Below are 16,804 nucleotides of genomic sequence, written 5' to 3' on the forward strand. Positions count from 1 at the left end.
CTCCTTGAACCAGCAGCATCAGAGCTACCTGGGAACTTGTTAGAAATGGAACTCTGGGCCGGCGCCGCGGCTCACTAGGCTAATCCTCCGCCTTGCGGCGCCGGCACACCGGGTTCTAGTCCCGGTCAGGGCACCGATTCTGTCCCGGTTGCCCCTCTTCCAGGCCAGCTCTCTGCTGTGGCCAGGGAGTGCAGTGGAGGATGGCCCAAGTGCTTGGGCCCTGCACCCCATGGGAGACCAAGAGAAGCCCCTGGCTCCTGCCATCGGATCAGCGCGGTGCGCCGGCCGCAGCGCGCTACCGCGGCGGCCATTGGAGGGTGAACCAACGGCAAAAGGAAGACCTTTCTCTCTGTCTCTCTCTCTCTCTCTCTCACTGTCCACTCTGCCTGTCAAAAATAAAAAAAAAAAAAAAAAAAAAAGAAATGGAACTCTGGCTCCCCTCAGACCTGTTGAATTCTTTTTTTTAATTTTGTTTTATCTTTTTTTTCCCTTTTTTTGTTTATTTTTTTCTTTTTTTATGTTTTTTTTTTTTTTTTCTTTTAGACCTGTTGAATTCTTAGGAAACTTAGTAATCCATGGAGCAGGTGTTTGGCTTACTGGTTAAGATATCTGTGTCCCACATCGAGGTATCTGGGCTTGATTCCTGGGTTTTGGCTCTTGACTTCAGCTTCCTTCCAATGCATACCCCAGGAGGCAGTGGTAATGGCTGAAAAATTAGGTTCTTACCACCTATGTGGGAAACCTGGATTGCAATCAGCTCCTGGCTGTGACTTGGCTCAGCCATATTGCAGGTATTTGGGAAGTGAACCAGCGAGTGACAGCTCCCTGCCTCTCAAGAAAACAAAACAAAACAAAAACAAAAACCCATCAGGCTGGCATTGTGGCACAACTAGTTAAGCAGCTGCCTGCAAGGCCAGCATCCGATATGGATGCCAATTTGAATCCTGGCTGCTCCATTTTCTATCCAGCTCCCTGCTAATGCTCCAGGGAAAGCAGTGGGAGATGGCCCAAGTGCTTGGGCCCTGCCACTCACATGGGGGACCCTGACAGAACCTGACAATTCCAGGCTCCTGGCCTCAATCTGCCCAGCCCCAGGCCATTGTGGCCATTTGGAGAGTGAATCAGTGAATGGAAGCACTCTCTTTCTCTAACTTTACCTTTCAAATCAACCTTTAAAAAACTGTAGATTGTTAGGAATTAAAAAAAAAAAAAAAGAGGCCAGCGCCACGGCTCAAATAGGCTAATCCTCCGCCTGTGGTGCTGGCACCCCGGGTTCTAATCCTGGTCGGGGTGCCGGATTCTGTCCCAGTTGCTCCTCTTCCAGTCCAGCTCTCTGCTGTGGCCCGGGAGTGCAGTGGAGGGTGGTCCAAGTCCTTGGGCCCTGCACCCGCATGGGATACCAGGATAAGCACCTGGCTCCTGGCTTCGGATCAGCACGGTATGCTGACTGCAGCGGCCATTGGAGGGTGAACCAATGGAAAAGGAAGACCTTTCTCTTTGTCTCTCTCTCTCACTGTCCACTCTGCCTGTCCAAAAAAAAAAAAAAAAAAAAGAAAGAAAGAAAGAAAAATTCAGTAATCCATGTTCTAACAAGCCTCCAAATGACTGAAATGCATACTGGTGGGTTCTATGTGCTGCTAAAATCCCAGATTTCGCTCAGTGAAATTTTAACAATTACCTTTTAACAATACTGCAGGACTGCATTTGCAAACTTCAAGTTAGCTATTTTAGGGGCTTCAGTGGTAGTGTGGGTCATTCAGGCACAGTGGTTCCAAGGTGTGTGCTGCTTGCTATACCAGGCCTTAAAAAAAATTGTTTTCGCCGGTGCTGTGGCTCAACAGGCTAATCCTCCACCTTGCGGCGCCGGCACACTGGGTTCTAGTCCCAGTCGGGGCGCCGGCTTCTGTCCTGGCTGCCCCTCTTCCAGGCCAGCTTCTCTGCTATGGCCCGGGAGGGCAGTGGAGGATGGCCCAAGTGCTTGGGCCCTGCACCCGCATGGGAGACCAGGAGAAGAACCTGGCTCCTGCCTTCGGATCAGCGTGGTGCGCTGGCCGCAGCGCGCCGGCCACGGTGGCCATTGGAGGGTGAACCAATGGCAAAGGAAGACCTTTCTGTCTGTCTCTCTCTCACTGTCCACTTTGCCTGTCAAAAATTAAAAAAAAAAATTGTTTTCAAAAAATGTGTTTTCCTTCTGGCAGGTTCCCAGCCCTTCATCCTTTCATCCCTTTCCCCTTTATACCTTAAGATCCCACTACCAACTGTTTTTTGTTTTTCTTTAGATTTATTTATTTGAATGAGTTGGGAGCGGGGGAGACAGAGAGATCTATCTGCTCATTCATTCCCCAAATGGCCACAACAACCAGGGCAGGGCCAAGCCGAAGCCAGGGGGTTCTTCCAGGTCTCCCACAAGGGTGGTAGGAGCCCAAATACTTGGGCCATGTTCTGCTGCCTTCCCAGGCACATTAGCTGGGACCTGGATCAGTTGTGGAGCATCTGAGATTTAGACTGGCACCCATATGAGATGCTAGCTTTGCAAGCAGCAGCTTTACCTGCTATGCCACAATGCCAGTCCTATGCCACTTTTTTTTTAGTTTTATTTATTTGAGAGAGAGAAAGAGAGAGAGAGGGAGGGAGGAGGAGAGACACTCCCCAGATGGCAGCAATGGCTGGAGCTAATCTGGCCTCTTCTAGATCTCCCATGTGGGTGCAGGGGCCTGGATCAGAAGAGGAGCAGCCGGGGCACAAACTGGCACCCATGTGGGATTCTGGTGCCACAGGCAGAGGCTTAGCCCTCTACGCCACAGGTGCCAGTCCCTCCACTAGTTCTTAAAAAGGCAGAACAACACAAAAAACTCACTGTCCCAAAGATCCTGATTCAGTTGGTATAGGTTGGTGCCTGGGAACCAGTATTCAAAACTCTCCTGGTGGTGCCACAGCCAGCACTGAAAACCACGGCCAGATCCTAGAAGGGGACAATCACAGCAGTTGTATGTGTGTTTGTAAATATTTCAGAGCAAGAGTCTTTCCTATAACATGGGAAGACTAATTGACTAGAAAGCAATAGGACCTGGGGCCAGAACTGTGGCACAGCAGGTTAAAGTCCTGGTCTGAAGCGCCGGCATCCCATATGGGCACCGGTTCTAGTCCTGGCTGCCTCTCTTCCAATCCAGCTCTCTGTTATGGCCTAGGATAGCAGAAGATGGCCCAAGTCCTTGGGCCCCTGCACCTGTGTGGGAGACCCGGAAGAAGCTCCTGTAGCCATCTGAGGAGTGAACCAGCGGATGGAAGACCTCTCTCTCTGTAACTCTTTCAAATAAACAAAATAAATCTTAAAAAAAAAAAAAAAGAAGCAAGCAATAGGACCATCTTCTGCAATCCTACCCCATTTCAGAAAGGTGTTAATTCACATGCCACTGCAGTTCAGTGGTTTGCAAAGAGGAAAATAGAACCCCATATAGGTTCCTGAGACCTTAAGGGGTTCAGGAAGTCAAGACTACATTTCTGGGGTCAGTGTTGTGGCATAGCAGGTAAAGCCTCCACTTGTGCCAGCATCCCATATGGGCACTGGTTTGAGTCCTCCCTGCTCCACTTCCAATCCAGCTCTCTGTTATGGCCTAGCAAAGCAGTAGAAGATGGCTCAAGTCTTGGGCCCTTGCACCCATGTGGGAGACTCATAAGCAGCTCCTGGCTCTTGGCTTTAGATCGGCGCACCTCCAGCCATTATGGCCATTTGGGGAGTGAACCAGTGGATGGAAGACCTCTCTCTCTGCCTCTCCTTCTCTGTGTAACTCTTTCAAATAAATAATCCTTTTTAAAAAATAATAAATTAAAAAAGGACATTTCTAAGAACATTGTTTCCCTTTTTTTTTTTTTTTTTTTAAAGGATTTGTTTGAAAGGCAGAGTTACAGAGAGGAAAGGAGGGAGGGAGGGAGCTAAGAGCGCAAGTGAGAGAAAACCTTCTATCTGCTGGTTCATTTCCTGAATATCCACTACAGCTGGGGCTGGGCCAGAACAAAGCCAGGAGGTTCTCCCATGTGGGTGGCAAGGGCTGAAGTATTATGACCATCCAGGCACATTAGCAGGGAGCTGGATCATAAATCGAGCAGATAGGATTCTGGCATCAGATTGCAACTTAAACTGCTGCACAATGCCAGCCCCAAGACAAGACTTTAGATATGCTAATATTGGTTTACTTTCTGACACAAAAACTCCCATTTTCTTTGGCCCCTAATATGCATATGGGCTCATGTCTACCTACCATAATATTACCCCCCTCAAGAGAAGTAACCCATAATCTTACATGGGGGAGGAACATAGATGAAGGCCTAGTTCCTATATTTTCGTCAGAGCTGACATATGGGTGTAGAGTTGCTTATGGGGATTCTCTTGTGGTCTGTCCTGAGGCGGCCTGGGGAGACTGTCTTAAGCAGTCCAGCAAGCTGGTCACATTGTTTATCAGGATAGGTTGGAAACCATGCTTTACAATCATCTGGAGCTGGACAGCTTTTATTTGTTGGCACAGTCAAGGGGAGTTCCCAGCCAAGGTACCAAGATGCTGCAGCAGATGTGAGCCCATGGGACTTTGTAGATGACAAAATGAGGTCAACGGGTGAACAACAGGCAGTTTTATTGAAATAGACAGAAATCCCTGTTAGCAAGCCAGGAGGGGGACTTCTGCTGATTTCTGTTTTCCAGAGGCCAAGCAACACGGTGATGCCATTGCTCTGATAGTGGGTGGAACACAGGTGTGTTACTTGCTCATAGGTGTTCTCTTAATATAGATACTATGTCCAGAAGGTAAAAGCTCTAGGGGGTATTAAGTCTTTTTTTTTTTTTTTTCCCCGTGACAGGCAGAGTGGACAGTGAGAGACAGAGAGAAAGGTCTTCCTTTTCCATTGGTTCACCCTCCAATGGCCGCCGCGGCCGGCACACTGTGCTGATCCGAAGGCAGGAGCCAGGTGCTTATCCTGGTCTCCCATGGGGTGCAGGGCCCAAGCACTTGGGCCATCCTCCACTGCCTTCCCGGGCCATAGCAGAGAGTTGGCCTGGAAGAGGGGCAACTGGGACAGAATCCAGCACCCCAACCGGGACTAAAACCTGGTGTGCCAGCGCCGCAAGGCAGAGGATTAGCCTGTTGAGCCAAGGTGCCGGCCCAGGTATTAAGTCTTGAAGGTAAAAGGGCTCCTGAGACCACATAGCTGGGAACCTCTGGCCAGGAACTAGGAGCCTAATAATTTTACTTTTTCTTTAGCATGAGGAGAGGGCTGGCATAATTCACCCCTTAGGCAGCTACAATGTTGGTAAGTTATGAGGGAATGCCTGATACAGGAATTTCTTTTAAGCTACTGTAAATAACCAAGAAATGAAGGGAGGTGAGCTGGTTGTCCAGGTTAAAGGTCAAAGCATAATTTATAATTCTGATGCACTTCAGAGATGGGAATTTGAAAGTTCCAGTACTGGCTATGGTTCAGATCTAATTCCCCTAACTCCCTCCCCCATCATCACATAATCCTTTAAAAAAAAGAGACAGCAGCACAGATTTGTCATCCACTTTTCCGCATACTTTATTTGTTACAAACATACAATTTTTAAATATAGACTGTAAAACTCCATTTGCAAAAGTCTGCTACTGTAAGGAGTGCACACCAGCAGGAAGGATTCTTAAACTTTTTTTCTCTATGAGTTTTTCTGTCAGTTTTGCTAGTTAGTGGTAAATACGGGACCCGCCATTTTACAGACCTGTCTGAAGCTTCTGGCTGTATTCACATTGCTCTTTTGAAGCAGCCCTGCTCGTCTCAAAATTGATCAGAATCTGAGCTTCAACCTACAGGCAGTGAGATCAACAGCCCGTCTGGACTCTGCTTTTGAACGGTTTTCAGGAAGTTTGATTTCTGAATGGGTACTGCACTTCACGGATTTGTTTGAATTGCCCATGCAGCTCTATGCTTGTTAAAGTGCATTCTTCTTTTAAAAAATAAGCAAGAGGAATAATCTTTACTCTTTAACCAAGGTACTTAAGAAAATGAACTTTTTGGTCTCTCAGCAGATATTCCCGAATTGATCCTATCACTACAAATTTTAGTGTTTTATTTACAGACATTTATAGGGTTACAGGTGAAGGGGATCTTATAAAATTAAAGGTGCAGCTTCTCTTGAAGCAGAAATCAGTTCTACAAATTCATACATAGGAATACACACTTAGTTTACAATGCATAAGCATGTGGGTATTTACAGAGAGATTGAAGACATCCCCAAAAAAACCCTTTTAAAGTACTTTCCAACCTAAACTCTAATTGTACATCTAGAACAGGAAGCTGTCTCCTGCTATCAAGATTTGGTTTTAATTCAAATTACTTCTGTAGATTCTCTACTGGCAGGACATCAGTCCCTGCTTTGGAGTGAAGAACCTAGTTGAAGGAAGCCACTGGTTCATATAACTGGCAGTGAAGATTCCAAGAGAACAAAAGGTGTGTTATCTGGATACGTAATAGCAGACAGATGGATCTTTAATAAATGACCTTGGACAAACACCTGCATGAAGGTCCAAAAGGAAAAAGAAATCTCTACTAAGACACTGTTCTAGAACTTCAGAAAAAAGAAGCCCCAATTTGATGATAAGCTTGGTTGCTATTCAAATATTGATGTTACTGAAAAATATACTTGTCTGCTACCAAAATATGGCAAACCATAGACTCTTTATAAGTATGTCCATACTGATTTAAAGTCAGTTTCCAGAGTTTTTGCCCAATTTATCAACTTTAAGAATCCAAAGAGCTTTTGTGTGGGGAAGACACACAGGCTGGAGAAGAGTTTATGGCTAATATCTTAATGGTTTAAAATACAACTTCTGAATTCTTACAATACAAATTTGTTTAGTGATATAATCCATTCATCTGTCTAGGGACTCTCTCTACTTCTCTGTCTTTGAAAAAGGAATTTAGAAGAGGAAGAAACAAACCACTTGCCATCTATTTCCAAAGATTTTTCTAACCAGCCCAACCTGTAACACAGGTTATGGCTGGGGGCGCAATATTTTGCCTTTAAGAAATAAGAGGTGGTCTAAATCAATTTCCTTGAACTTGTTGAAGAAAAGCTTCAGCTTCTATTCAAGTTCTGCTCCCCTTTATCAGAAGTCCTACTGAGTTCTGAAACTACTACTACTATATCGACTGTTGTTTTAATATAGCTCTACCTATCCCAATTGGAATGTTTAATTCAAGAGGCAGGAGTTATACTTTCATATTAAAATAAAAATGTATTGATGGCATAGTTCCTACTTTGAAAGGAAATGCAAAATAATTCATAAATTCATTCAGAAAGGCCTTACTTGGATTCAGGTACAGATATCAACTGGCAATCAATCAGTAGGGTAATAAGTATTAATGATGTAATTTTTTTTTTTTTTTCGTTTTCTAAACTCAATTTTTAGTACTGGCAATGGGGCTACATTTGTTCTGTTAAATCCATCAGGAACGAAACTTGATTTTCAACTGAAGACTGGGAAAGGTGATTTTAAATAGAAAAGTCAGATATATCCACAGAACTCACCATCCCAACCCATAGTCATCTCAAAGATTTTTGGGCTACCATCTGACTGAAAACTGATGACTGTCTAAGTTAGAAACAGGAGATGAGGTTGTAACTTACCATTTCTACCTTACATCTGGAATTCCAAACAGGGTATATGACATGAACTTTTCTTTTTTGTCTATTTTCTTAAAAGTAAATGTAATTCTTTTTTTCTTTTTTCTTTTCTACAAACTATCTCCCCCCTCCCCAGTCCCACCCACACGCCCCTTATTCAGTATATCGAATGGGAGTTGTAACTCTTTAGGAAGACAGCTAATTGATTTACAGTACTCTAAAACCAACCCTGAAAACTGATAATCTCATTCACTTACTATAACTTCAGTGCTGTTGTTGACAGAAAAGAAAGAGTTACCTTAAGGCTCAAGGGAAAGTAACTTATTAAATTGTGAGTGCAGCATTGTTTACTCTCCCATCCATTGGAAACTAGCAAAATGCATTCTGGATCAATAATACAAACTTTCTAACATTAGCAAAGATTTCTACTCTTCTTATAGAGAGTTAGAACAATATTCATAAGCAGATTATCTAGGGGAGCCTGAGAAACCATGATCCACATTACACAAAGATTCCATGTATTTCATGATCAAAAAGTGCTTTAATCTTTGAGAAATATGTCAGGGTTAAAATGGAAATATACAATGTAAAATCACTTGACACTTTTTCAAGTGAAGTACAAAGTGGAAAAGGAGCAAAAAGATGGAGGCTCTGCTCTCTGAACAGGCCTTATGCATGTGACTCTTAGGGTGTACTAAATTAAAATTGTTTTTAAGAATTAATAATAGCGGGACTTTATGCCACTATTCTAAAACCTGAGATTGGACATCAAAGCAGTCAACTTTGTTATTCATCAGAGCAATTCTGACACTTCCTAAAAATAGAAGACAACTCAATTGGTTTAACTTCAGGGTTAAGAACATGAACTTTCCCCAATCAAAAAGGAGACTGATCACAAACATTACACTAAGAGTGCTGCAAAGCAACAACTCTCAGTAAACTAGTCATTTTCACATAAGCAAAAAAGTCACTTCTCTCCTTCCCCTTCGCACTGATCAAGGCCACACTATTTTCAAACGAATATCTACTGAGAGATCAGTTGTGCATCGGACAAAGTACCATAATTGGGTTAAAAATGAAAACAAAATTTACAGTGAAGAATACTTATGTGCATGGCTTACACACTCCAGCTTCTCCTTAATTTCATCCACCTGAATAAGCACGGTAGATGCAATTAGTCACCTTGTGTGGGTTACATTCTACACCCCTGTAAAGCCAGTCAAGGTCACATTTAACAAAGCATCCTCAGCAACTATAGTGCCTGAAGTGTGTAGCCGCTTACAGACCACTCAATATGAGGGCATTATCATAACCAGCCTCTTTTGCCCACAACCCTGCATTTTCAGATAAGACAGGATAATTGTTTTGTTTTGAGAAAACCGAAGCTTGAATCTCTTTAAAAGACCTGCAATTTACTGCAAAGTGATCCAGAGTTAACAAAGGAAACAGGAGGTTAATGGCTGCCTGCACCCAAAGCCCCTCAATCATTTTGCAGTAAATAATTATGGAAAGTGATGTGACAAGCAGCTATGTGTGCATCACAGCCACCGTCATTTAAACCACCTACATGCCTCCAACAGTTCCATAGGGTGTTTGGGTTTTTGGTTTGGTTTTCACTTTGATTTTTGGTGCCATACAGATTTATACTGTTTTGTGCAGCATATGCACTGAGCAATTTGCTGACTAGAACTGCCATTCCACTTGCTGATATGATGGGTAGGGACAATAGAAACCAGCAACGAGTAGAATCTCTTCCAAGATTTTTGCTCTTTTGATTCTATTCCTAAAATTTGGTATTTCATCTCTGAACTATGGTAGTTTCAAAAACAAACCCCTACCAATTATTTGGAAAGGAATTTTAGTTCCCTACCTCTCAAGAATAGGACTATTCTGATTAGCTGGCATGTTTGCCAAACTTAAAAACACAACCTCTAAATAGTTCACAGGAACAGCTGAAAAACAAAACAAGAAATTGGTTTTTTCCCAGTCTGGACGATGCTGTTATTTGGCTGGGATTAACAAAGGCTATTTCCTTTAACAGGCTAATATTTACGAACGACTCTCTGCACTTTGCAGATTTCTATTGTCCCTAGTGACTGGAATGAAGATCAGTGAAATGCTACAATCAATCCACATCCCTCTGCAACCTTCCTGCAGTGGGAAGAGAGGCCATGAACCACCCCCTGCAGGAGAAACAAACCTTAAGAGATTGGTTAAGACTTAAAAACCCACCACTATGACATTTACCACTTAATCTTACATAGGCAGGTCAAAATTTTAATATAAATTACTTTTGCCAACACATAGCTTATGCATTCTTTGCTCCTTTTTTTGGAGGATTCTCAAATTGATATCTAAAGACTTACATATGATATCTTACTGTTATATGGTCTAATGACTAAGAAAATTTCTCTGGTAACCAAAGCTGACTCCATATATGGTAGTGTTCTTGGCATATACTCTATATGCCTCAGACCACTTCCACATTCTTTCTATTCAGCTAATTATAGCTTAGTAGCCACTGGTGAAGGATTGTGAAGACCCTGTCATTTCTACAGAATAGAAAGGCAAGGCTAGTTACTGCAATTCAGCCAAACGAAAAGAAAAAATAAACCAACCCCTTGAAAAGGAGAGGTACTGCACCTTTGCAAAATTGAACTGGCTCACTGCAGCTGAGCAACAGAACCACCACTGAAGCAAGAAAACAAGTTGGTCTATACAGAAATTGTACATGGTTTGAAAACGAAAAAGTTACAGCAGTCAACTAATAGCTGCAACCTTAATTTTCATTGCTGCCTTAGAGTCTGAAACTTAACAGTTTCTGCAAATCTAATGCTAGCTTCTCAGCTCTTTTACTAAAACTATTTAGGAATTTGTTCTCCGCAGCAAAGAAATAAACACTCAAAACACATAGGTAAATACAGCAGGACATTATTGAAAACAGCTGCCTTGTAGTACAAAATACAGTACAAGTATACGGATGTCATTAAAACATCAAAAATACTATTGCTCCCATACAATTTAGGAAACATTCTTTGCAACGGAGAAAAATTTAAAAGAAATGCTTTAAAAAAATCCGTTTAAAAATTCTACTGTGGATGATGAGTAGAGAAATAGTCTGAAAAGGGCACCAATGTTTGTGGCTGTTTCACTTTTTTGTTTAAAATCTATGATCAGCAATATTTGGAATCATAGTCCATTTTTTAAAAAAAAGCCTAATTATATATACACAATGATTTCCCTCCCTCTGAGCCACAAATACATGAAAATGACCTTTTTGTATATTACTTATTTCCCAATAAATACAAAAAGATTGTATAGATTGAATAATACCAAAATAAGATAATAAAAAGGATATGCAATAAATTAAAAAGGCAGCTCAAATAAAGGGCAGGCATGCAGTTAAAAAAAATACTAAGATCGTGGAGGTGGGGTTACTTGCCTCCTGTTGAGAAGGTGTCACACAAAGAATACCTGAAAACTTTGGAAAGAACATTAGCTCCCATTCAATTCAAAGTTACCTAGGTCTATGACATTTCTAGGAATACCTTTTGATGGAGGTGGGATTAACTTGATTAGTAAAAATCATTTCTACTGAAAATCCATTTAAAATATAGAAGAGGCGATCCTTGAAAACCCCAACTTTTATTCTTGAAAAGACAGCTGGATAAACTGGCAAAAGCCAGCTTGTTGAAATTTCAAGATGGTATAAAAATCTTCCAGGATATAGTCAGCATATTCACGTTCACTTCAGTTCCATTATTTCAGCTTCCACCGGGTGCTACGCTTGAATCACTCATCCATCATTTGCCAACTTTGATTGTGAGGTACTGATACAATGGAACAAGTTCTTAAAAATTTATTTTAAAAGAATAAATGATGCTGGAATTCTGAACCTGAGGATTTTTAGTATGTGAACAAATCCACAGATTAAACTGAAGGTAAATTAAGACTTCAGTTTCGATTATTTCCAACTTTCCCACGAGGATGTAGAATCCATTAAAGCTCAGGCTTGTAGCCACACTGTTCCTTTAGTAGGTCATCTTCAAGTTTCACGGTTTAAAATTCAGCCAACCCGTGGCTGAAACAGCCAAATTTGCCATAAATCACTGGCTCACACGATGGAGATAGAGATCTGGCTCTAATTCATACTCAAGCCATTCCTTGATAATGACCTCCACAATTAGAGATCAAGGGAAGAACTTTAGTGAGCAGCAACTAATCCACTCAAACAGTTTGCCTTGTGCTTTATGCCTGATTTCTTGTGCCTACCTCAGCAATCCCCAATGCTTTTAACTTCCAAAACAAAAAACAAAAAAACAAAAACCCCTTTTGCCAACTTTTAAACTATTTTAGTAATGGATTCTGGTTCAAGCATTGATATCTGATTTCATCTGCATCCCGGAAAACAATTCTGCAAAGAAAAGACATGGGCCTTGGTCCAGGTTCCATGCAAAACCATTTTTTTAAATTTGTTTCTGCATTCTCCGATGGCTTCTTGAAATTTTATTCTGCCCTGTCCATGATTACATTTAAAGTTGCATTCCTTTTCATAAACCAGTACCCTCAGAACTGGGGAACTGCAAAGGCCTCTCTCTTCTAAGAATTCCGTGAAGATCTCGGTCCAAAATGCTGATTGCAATGGGGGTGAAGGGGTGGATACTGCGGTAATGCGCCCTGGAGAGATCTTTGGACCAGATCACCCAGGAACAACACAAATTCAACCGTTACCAACGGGCGGGCCTGGGCGGCTGAGATGCGGCTTTGGCCCAGAGGCTCGAGGAGACGACCTGTTCTGTCTTTGCAGGTTGCTGTCCGTTCCTTGGAACTCACTGCTTTTCTCTAAGTGTCCGTGGCTGTTCTCTCATGGTTATTTCTCTTCCCTAGATTATTTGTTTTTCTTTTGTTTTCTCCCTGCGGGGCCTCCCTCGCTCCCCCTCGCCTCTGGCCCACCGGGGATGAGCAGGAACGGGAACTCTGTAGCCGGCGGGTCGGAGGGGGGGTGGGGGAGGCCCGCAGGGGAAGCTGCCGGTTTCAATCCTCGTCCACCTCCTCGCCTTCGGACTCGTCGCCGCCTCCGCTGCCCCCGGCACGGCGCTCATAAAGCTTATCCCTCTGCCGCTCCTGGATCTCCTTCATCTCATCCGCGTACCGGCAGAAGGCGCCTCCGAACTTGCCCCAGGCCTTGAAGGGCACGGTGATGGCGTTGCGGTAGGACGGCTTCACCTCGCTCACGCGCAGGAACACCCCGTACTTGTTGCAGCCCACGTCGAAGAAGAAGCGCTTCGAGTCCACCGTGATGGAGGTGCCCTCGGGGAGCTCCCCGTACAGGCCGCCCCCGGGGCCCCCGGCGCCGCCCCCCGGGCCGCCGGCCAGCTCGTCGTCCTCGCCGCCGTAGTCGTCGATGAGCTTGGCCAGCGCGTCGCGGAACTCGATGAGGCCCTGCGCGGGCAGCGCGATGGTCTGGCCGCTCTGCAGGCCGCCGGGCGCCGGGCCCGCGCCGAAGCCGCCGCCGCCGCGGTTGACGGTCTGGCGGATGCGCAGGAAGCGGCCGCGCTGGTTCTCCTTGAGGTCCAGGTAGTACTTGCGGTTCTCGCGCACCAGGAACTCGCTCTTGAGCGCGCGCCGCGGCCCGCCGCCGTCCTCGGCGCCCGCCGCCAGCTGCTCGGGGCTGCTGGGGCCCAGCTGCGCGTAGTGCTCGATGAAGTCGCCCAGCGAGTCGCGGAACTCGGCGGCCACCGCCATGGACAGCGTGAGGCGGCTCTTGGAGCCGCCCGCGCCCACCTCGGCGATCTTGAGGAAGCGGCCCTTGGCGTTCTGCTTCACGTCCAGGTAGAAGCGCTTGTTCTGGATGTCCAGCCGCTTCGAGGCCAGCTCCTGCGTCTCCTGCTCACCGCCACCGCGGGCCGCGGGCTGGAAGCCGCCGGGCCCGCCGCCGCCGCCGCCGCCGCGCTCGCTGCCGCTGTCGCCGTCCGCCATCTTCTCGCCGCCGCCTCGCCGCCGCGCTCGCGCCGCCGCCCCCGCCTCCGCCCTGCGGCTCGCGTCCGGGCCCCCCCGCCGGCCTCGCCCGCCGGCTCCTCACGCGATCCCACCGCTCATCGCCGGCCGCCGCCGCCGCCGCCGCCGCCCCCCATCGCCTCCGCGCCCCGCCCCCGCGGCTTCCGCGCCGTCCGGCCCGCTTCCGGCGCGCGGCTTCCCGTGACGTCACTCCGCCCCGCCCGCCGCGGCCTGGCGGCCGGAAGCCGCGCGCGCCACGGGGCCCGGCGCGTGGGTGACGTCACGGGCGCGCCGCCCCGCGGCGGTGTGGCCTGGGCGCTTGCGGGCGTCCGCGTGGCGCGTCCGTGGGCTGCGTCCCTTGGGACGCCGTCGGGGTACCCCGCCCCGTGCCCTCCGGGGTGCTCGCTGGCCCCTGTCTGCGCCCTCCGAGGAGGAGGCCGGAGCGGAGACTGGCGGGAAGGCCGCGAGGGCTTGGCAGCGGAGCCCCCGGCCTGACCCCGGGCGCTGAGGGCAGCTGGGGTGCCGGAGCCGGGGCCTCTGCCGCCCGCTGTCCGGAGCCGGCGTGCGGACAGGAGGGAGCCGGGCTCCGGGATGCAGAGGCCAGCGGCCGACCCACTGACCCTGCCGAGCCCTCGTCTCCATCAGCAGGAGGTGGCGGCGTTGGGGCGCCGCAGGCCGCAGGCGTCCGCGTGACCTGCACGAGTCACTCAGGTTTCCAGGCCGAAGTTTGTCTTTAAATACAGCTCTGAATAGACACGTCTGACAAAGGACTTGTGTCCAGAGTCAGGTGACGTCATGTAGAAACCGGGCAGACAGGTCGAACGCGTGCCTGGCCACGGAGGACACAATAGCCAATAAGATCGGGAAGCTGCCCAGGGGATGCCCACTGGAGTCGCGGGATATCACGGAGACCCCCGGAGAGGCCAAAATTAAAAATACGTCAGGTGTAGTCCGCCGGGGCCGCCTCGGCTGCTGGTGAAGGGAGTGGACGGGCAAACACCGGAACTCTTTTTTTTTATTTTATTTTAAATGCGTTTATTTGAAAGGCAGAGTGACAGGAAGAGACGGAGATGTAGCATCCACTGTTCACCGCAGCCAAGGCTGGTCCAGGCTGGAGCCAGGATGCTGGGACTCCCTCCAGGTCTCCCGCAGGGGCCCGGGCGCCCAGGCGCGTCGGGGAAGCGGCCGGAAGTCCAACCCGTTCTCGGATGCGGGGCCCACAACGCTGACCCTGGCAGCCTCTGTACATACCTGTCACCAGGCCCTGCTCTGCCACTTCTAGGTGTTTACCCGGGGGACCTGGAAGTATGTCCGCAGTGAGCGGAGAAAAGTCCAGACAAGGAAATACTCATCCTTGTCAGAAAACGTCTGGGTGGAGAGGGTAGACTGGCAAGGGGCACAGGATTCTTTTTTCTTTTATTTTTTTTAAGGATTATTATTTTTTTAAATTTATTTTTATTTTTGACAGGCAGAGTGGACAGTGAGAGAGAGAGACAGAGAGAAAGGTCTTCCTTTTGCCGTTGGTTCACCCTCCAATGGCCGCCGCGGCCGGCGCACTGCGGATCTGAAGGCAGGAGCCAGGTGCTTCTCCTGGTCTCCCATGGGGTGTGCAGGGCCCAAGGACTTGGGCCATCCTCTTCTGCACTCCCTGGCCACAGCAGAGAGCTGGACTGGAAGAGCGGCAACCGGGACAGAATCCGGCGCCCCGACCAGGACTAGAACCCAGTGTGCCGGCGCCGGTAGGCAGAGGATTAGCCTGTTGAGCTGCAGCGCCGGCCAGGATTATTTATTTATTTGAAAGTGTTACAGAGGTAGAGGCAGAGAGAGAAATCTTCCATCTAGTTGTTCACTCCCCAAATGGCTGCAATGGCTGGATCTGAGCTGATCTGAAGCCAGGAGCCAGGAGCTGCTGCTGGGTCTCCCAGGCGGGTGCAGGGGCCCGAGGACTTGGGCCATCTTCTACTGCTATCCCAGGCCATAGCAGAGAACTGGATTAGACGTGGAGCAGCCGGGACTGGAACTGGTGCCCAAGTGGGATGCTGGGACTGCAGGTGGCGGCTGTACCCGCTACACCACAGCTCTGGCCCCAAAAGGATTCTTTTGGAGCGATGGAAATGGTCTGCTTCTGGTTTGTGGTAGTGGTTTCACAGTTGTGCCCAACTCAATGAAATATAAAGTTTATCATAGAGAAATTATACATTAAGAGTTTATTTTTTTAAGAGCAATTAAAGAGGATGGGGGGCGGTGTTGTGGTGCAGCAGGTTAAGCCTCAGCCTGCAACACCAGCATCCCATGAGGCCACTGGTTTGAGTCCCAGCTTCTCTGCTTTCCATCCAGCTCTCTGCTAAGGGGTCTGGGAAAGCAGCAGAAGGTGGACCAAGTCCTTGGGTCCCCACCACCCATGTGGGAGACCCAGATGGAGTTCCAGGCTCCTGGCTTTGGCCTGGCCCAACCCTGGTCATTGTAGTCATTTGGGGAGTGAACCAAGGGATGGAAGAGCTCTCTCTTTGCTTTTCAAATAAATAAGTAAATAAATCATTTTATAAAAGGCTATGGGAGGGGGGCGGCACTGTGGTGTAGTAGGCGAAGCCTCCACCTGCAGCGCCAGCATCCCATATGGACACCAGTTCGAGTAATGGCTGCTCTACTTCCAATCCAGCTCTCTACTATGTCCTAAAGCAGTGGAAGATGGCCCAAGTCCTTGGGCCCTTGTACCTGTGTAGGAGACCCAGAAGAAGCTCCTGGCTCCTGGCTCCTGGCTTTGGATCGGCGCAGCTCCAGCCGTTGCAGCCATTTTGGGGAGTGAACCAGTGGATGGAAGACCTACCCCCCCCCCCCCTTTGTAACTCTGGCTCTCAAATAGATAAATAAATTTAAAAATAAAAAAGCCCTATGATCCTGTGAAGGGTCAGTAACGGCGGCTCTGGGTCCAGTTCAGAAGAGGGGCGGTGATGTCGGGAGCTGCCGCAGACAGGGGCGATGTCAGGACCTCACAGAAGAGCCCGGGCCTGAGTGTCTCCATCCCTGCGGGCCTGCAGGTTTCCTCCCCAGGAGGGAATGCAGTGTCGGCCTCCTCCTCTACTTCCTGCTAACCACAGCTGGCTGGGCTCTGCCCTACTCCACTTCCTGTGTCGGGATCCCAGGGAATGCATGCATGCAGAG

At 47.7% G+C, this 16,804-nt stretch overlaps 1 protein-coding gene across 1 annotated transcript; it reads right to left on the minus strand.

Annotated features, from left to right (window-relative positions):
- Positions 1 to 5,540: 5,540 nt before the first annotated feature.
- On the minus strand, positions 5,541 to 13,624 carry PURB (purine rich element binding protein B). The gene has a single exon (XM_062178090.1). The coding sequence runs from the start codon at positions 13,622 to 13,624 to the stop codon at positions 12,680 to 12,682; it is 945 nt and encodes a 314-aa protein (XP_062034074.1). The 3' UTR covers positions 5,541 to 12,679.
- Positions 13,625 to 16,804: the final 3,180 nt, after the last annotated feature.

The sequence above is a fragment of the Lepus europaeus genome, chromosome 20, assembly GCF_033115175.1.
Source record: "Lepus europaeus isolate LE1 chromosome 20, mLepTim1.pri, whole genome shotgun sequence".
In the NCBI taxonomy this organism is placed as follows: Eukaryota; Metazoa; Chordata; class Mammalia; order Lagomorpha; family Leporidae; genus Lepus; species Lepus europaeus.